This window comes from Merops nubicus, unplaced genomic scaffold (assembly GCF_000691845.1).
Source record: "Merops nubicus isolate BGI_N331 unplaced genomic scaffold, ASM69184v1 scaffold37516, whole genome shotgun sequence".
In the NCBI taxonomy this organism is placed as follows: domain Eukaryota; kingdom Metazoa; phylum Chordata; class Aves; order Coraciiformes; family Meropidae; genus Merops; species Merops nubicus.
The window spans coordinates 1-4988 of NW_008613610.1; the positions used below are offsets into that span (position 1 = coordinate 1).

Genomic DNA, 4988 nt, shown 5'->3' on the forward strand with positions numbered 1-4988 from the left:
GACGGGCCAGGCCGCTAAGGGACGTGCCGGGCCCGGGCCGAGGTCAGGAGCGTGAGGCAAAGCTGCTCGGTGCCGTGGAGAGCGAGCGAGGGAACCTCGGGGGCCTGTCTGCCCGTAGGTCTGGTGGGTGGAGGCTGGGGCCGGCGGGGCGGACCGCAAGCGTGTGGGCGGTACTTCATTATCTGCCTGTTCATCAGGCCCCGCGCCCTCCTCACCTCCGAAACCTGCAGCATCTCCTGCCTTGTCGCATGGAGCTGTGGAGCTTGTCTGACCCTTTCCCCAGGCGGGTTCAGAACAGTTTGATGAGATCCAAGTCTTATGGGAGCTGTGTTAGATGCTCGGTACTGATGCCAAGCATTCTAGCAGTGTAGCAATAACGAAATTCTGTACTTTGCTGTTGTTGCAACAGAATATGGAGAGCAGAGGGCAACTTAGTAAAAGTTCACTTGCTTTTTAAGCCTTGAAGATCTGCAGTGAGAATCCACAGTTATAGGAAAATCTGATATTGTGAGAACTTCACTATGTAGAGCCCTGCCATGAAACATTTGGCTGCGAGGCATGATGCAGGCAGGGTCTGAAATCTGTTTCTGAGAATCATCTCATATGATGATTAGCAGTCTCTCAGATGTGCTGTGTCTGTGATGAGATCTTGATGCTTTGGTGGTTTCTTACAGTTTGGCTAAGCACAACTCTTTGTTCTAATAAATTCAGAAGCTGTGAGAGATCCTTACTTGGCAGATACCTCTAGAGTAACCTCTAGTGCATGTCTGGCATTTGTTTTTCTGGTGCATTTCCCCTTTTCCCAGGAGGGCATTTGGCCATCTAAACAACTAATCTTGCTTGCAGTTCAATCATGTGCTTTTCTGAGGATTTCCTGGGAAAGCGAGGGCAGGAGCAGGACGTATAAAATGTTCTAAGGCAGCTTAGCTACTTACTGCACTCTGATATGGGGATTCCTCCAACAGGAGCAGGGATTTGCCTACATATATCTACTTAATACAAGCATGCTAAGTGATGCTTCTGTGAAGTTTATCTGCTGCAAATAGTGCATTGACTACACTGCACATGAAGGGGAATCGGACTCTGAAGGGCATTACTACACCTGTGTGCCATGGCAGAAGGGATGACATCATCACAATGGTTCTGTCTGTAAAACAGATCACATGCTTTCAGTTTATGGATGAATGCTTCTCACTATGACTTGGATAACACCTACTTTGTTCTGCAGATCAAGCTTACTGAAAAGTACATTAATAGTTTATTATTTCTTACCAGAATACAAACTAATTATGGCTGCACCTATATTAAATCTATAAAGCTATGTCTTCTCTTAGGTGATTTTTTAAATTTTTCTTTTTTTCAAGGCAGCTGAGAATGGCGCAACGGGTGTTGAGCTCGACCTTGAATTTACTTCAGATGGTGTTCCCATTCTAATGCATGATGAAACAGTAGAAAGGACAACTGATGGGACTGGAAGATTGTGTGACTTGACTTTTGATGAAATTAGGAAGCTTAATCCATCTGCAAAACACAGACTACGGTAAGTAGCTATTGCTATTCTGAACTACTGCTATTTGGAAACTACCATTTCAAGAGTGAAAAAAGCATACTTGATAAAATTACTGATGTATTGCTAATCACTCTATTTTGGTGATAGATCCCACCTCTGATACTAGTATATCAGCAGACTGTTCAGGAATCCCGAGGGAGCAGCTCTGTGTAGCTGGGGATGTGTGCACCTGTGTGTGTTCACATGTGTATCTTGACTGCATTCCAGTGAGGAGCTCTCTGTTTCTACAGGAGCAAATTCCAGGGGGAGAAGGTGCCAACTCTGAGAGAAGCTGTTGTGGAGTCTATGCACCATAATCTTACAATCTACTTTGATGTCAAAGGCCATGCAGATCAGGTACTGCTTACTGTGCTAAGACACCTTCCTTCACTCCTTCTTTGGGTTTCTAACCTTTTTTTGTTGGTCTCAAACTGGTGTGTGTAGTACAATCCCTTTTCTAATATGACTGACACTGGGTCTGCTATTTACATCATCCAAAGTTGGGCTGTCAGAACAAAGACAATGTTTCCTCCTCTCATTCCACTGTTCTGGGAAGGTCCAGCTTAAAGTTAGCACATGACTCGTGTGAGTGTTGTGTTTGGCTCACAGCACCACCAGGAAACCAAGCAAAGGGAATTCCCTGCTTGTGCAGAGGGGAGCTGGTGTCTCATCTTCAGCCTCCAAGGGATCCTCCTTGTCTATAATTTGTATTACTGAAGGGAGATACAGGTGACCAATAATTAACATTTTATGCAAATTCAAATGTTTTTTTTTCTTTAGCAGGGTGAAATATGGAAATACAATCATTTTTTCCCTTTGAACTAAACCTTAGGTAGTGATTGGAATTCTACCCACAACATATTTATGGGTATTTCAAACACTGAGAATACTGCTCATTGCCATAAACAGAATTGTGGAAGGACTTGGGTTGCAAAAAAACCCCGAAATGTCATTTCTGCATTAATGGTATAAACAAGATGCTGGTTTTCTTCTCCCTTTCCATTTCAATGTTGTTACACAAAACAGAAAAGTATTTTTAAATGGTATTGTTCTAAAATGACTTTGCAGTGTAAAGGAAATAGGAGTGTATGTATAAACATAACATCTGTGTGTATCTCTAACTGGCAGGCAGTTGACGCTCTAAAACAACTCTACCTGGAATTTCCACGTTTGTACAACACCAGCATAGTCTGTTCCTTCATGCCAGATGTTGTTTATAAGGTAATGTTTCATAAAAGTTTATTTGGTTGTGTTGTTTGGGTTTTTTTTTTGTGTTGGGGGTTTTTTTTTTGTGTTGGGGGTTTTTTTTTTGTGTTGGGGGTTTTTTTTTTGTGTTGGGGGTTTTTTTTTTGTGTTGGGGGTTTTTTTTTTGTTTGTTTTGTTTTGTTTTTGTTGTTGGTTTTATAGTTCTGCTTGGGAATTTCAGTAAGATATCTAACTCCCCATTCCAGATTACTTTTGGGCTGTAAAAATTGCAAAGACTTTTATAAACAAATGAAGCATAAACCATAAGTCTGTTGCATAATCTTATTAGATGGTTCTGTGCTAATTAGATGGATATATTATAAATCTACAGCCATTCCCTCCATTCTGAAAGTTACGTAGAAAAAAAGCGTGTTGCTCTTACAGCTGACAAATGGCCAAGTATGTGTGTGCAAGGTACCAGTTAAATAAACCTTATATTTTAATTTAGATGTTGAGCCTTGTTCCTAAGTCCACTTACTATGTAGTTTATTCCATTGCCAGGCTGTTCCGCAGTTTTTCTAACATAAGAGTAGCTGCTTATTCAGTATGTTTTAAAGAAAAAAAGAGTAAAATATCATTAACAGGTTTCTAAAAGAGTTACAAAAGGATCTGGGGGACAGAAGGAAAAGGATTCTGGTAAAGCTGCATATCCAAGCGAGCGCTTTGTGCCTAACCTCTCCCCATTTATACTTAATGCAGCTGGGCTTCTGTATGAATTATGGTCTTTTCTCCTCGGTCTTCCAGATGAGACAAGCTGACAGGAATGTTGTAACAGCACTAACACACAGGCCTTGGCATCTGAGCCATTTTGGAGATGGGACACCCCGTTTCAGTTCCCCCTGGAAACATTATTTGTATATGACGATGGATGTCATTATAGATTGGAGCCTACACAGTTTCTTGTGGCAATTGTGTGGGGTTTCAGCTTTCCTCATACAGAAGAATTTTGTTTCTCAGTAAGTGTTAAAGTTTGCTAATATATCAGCAGGCAATATCACTCTGTTAGGGTATAGGGGTGGGGTTAACATAGTATATTGTTAATCAATATGTTTGTTCCATTTTGTGTTGTGTAAGGTTAGATAGTTTCTTTAACAGATGCTATTATTTTAAGACTTTATCTTTTCAATCTGTATTTTTATCTTTCATAGATAGTAAGTTCAGTCTCAAAAGGGAAGAAAACTTGTTTTTGACTGTTTATAGTAACAAAACACAAAAAGATGATCCACTGTCATTCCTCATGTGGTAGTGGTATAAGACTAAAACTCTGTTGTGTTCTCGGCACTATCTGCCTTCAGCATGGTAGTGTGAGCCTTCCTCTTATGATGTCTTCGTTCCTTGCAGAGAGTATGTGAGGCACTGGTCTTCAAAAGGAATTCAAGTGGTTGCCTGGACAGTAAACACATTTGCAGAAAAAAGCTACTATGAAACTGTCCTTGAATCCAGCTACATCACTGACAGCTTGGTGGAAGACTGTGATCCTCATTACTAGACCTCTACTTTGTCTAAATAAAAGCAAGTAAGCTTTCTTACTTGGGCAGGTCTGCATCCACAAGAGAGAAGGTACCCCCTGGTGCAGCCGGGACTGCCAGCAATACTTCTGGGAAAAAGAGGAGTGGTAGTTTTACTTCGGCTGCATGGTTACATCTCAGGTGCAGAAAACCCTCTTGCCATGCTGGACAAAGCTGAGCTGCAGCCAGTTGCAGTCTGAGAAGCTGTGACAGTAATCTAACAGGGTCAGATTAGACAAGGCAGCCAGGCAGTACCCTTCATGGGCAGGTTACGTTATAATTCTCAGACTGCTCCTTTGCTTTGTTTAAGTCTTGGTTATAAAGTCATGTCAGCAATTTGCAATGGCAAAACTGAAAGCCATACCTTCATTTTGGCCATTTAAATAGTCTGTTCTATGACTGTGTAATAATTTAAGACTTATTTATGGCATCTTAAAAACATCTACGTTACTGTTCTCAAAATGGAAACTGAAAGTATTTGTGTCAAAATACAGGGTGACATATGTACCTCCTACTGCATGGAAAGATGGCTGTGCTGCATCTTGACACGGAAAAGAAAGCCAGCTTTCCATGTTCAATGTGAAGACTATGAGAATTAATGAATAAAACCTAAGTACCTTCCAGGAAAAGAACCAAAGGAAGTTAGAATAATTATGTCTTCTAATGATACAGCACATGAATGCATT

General features: G+C 41.1%; 1 protein-coding gene across 1 annotated transcript; it reads left to right on the forward strand.

Moving 5' to 3' along the window:
• Window positions 1–1184: 1184 nt before the first annotated feature.
• Window positions 1185–4352, forward strand: GDE1 (glycerophosphodiester phosphodiesterase 1). The gene is made up of 6 exons (XM_008941959.1): window positions 1185–1204; window positions 1364–1540; window positions 1801–1906; window positions 2678–2770; window positions 3539–3750; window positions 4136–4352. Exons 1-6 carry the CDS (start codon window positions 1185–1187, stop codon window positions 4281–4283), a joined length of 756 nt encoding a protein of 251 aa, XP_008940207.1. The 3' UTR covers window positions 4284–4352.
• The last annotated feature ends 636 nt before the right edge of the window (window positions 4353–4988 follow it).

What these genes read in the sequence shown, in the direction of transcription:
- GDE1 (XM_008941959.1), top strand. Translation starts at nt 1,185, where the DNA reads ATGCTTCTCACTATGACTTG. An exon ending in TCAAAGGCCATGCAGATCAG is followed by an intron (nt 1,907 to 2,677) that starts GTACTGCTTACT and finishes TCTAACTGGCAG; the next exon opens with GCAGTTGACGCTCTAAAACA. An exon ending in CAGAAGAATTTTGTTTCTCA is followed by an intron (nt 3,751 to 4,135) that starts GTAAGTGTTAAA and finishes CGTTCCTTGCAG; the next exon opens with AGAGTATGTGAGGCACTGGT.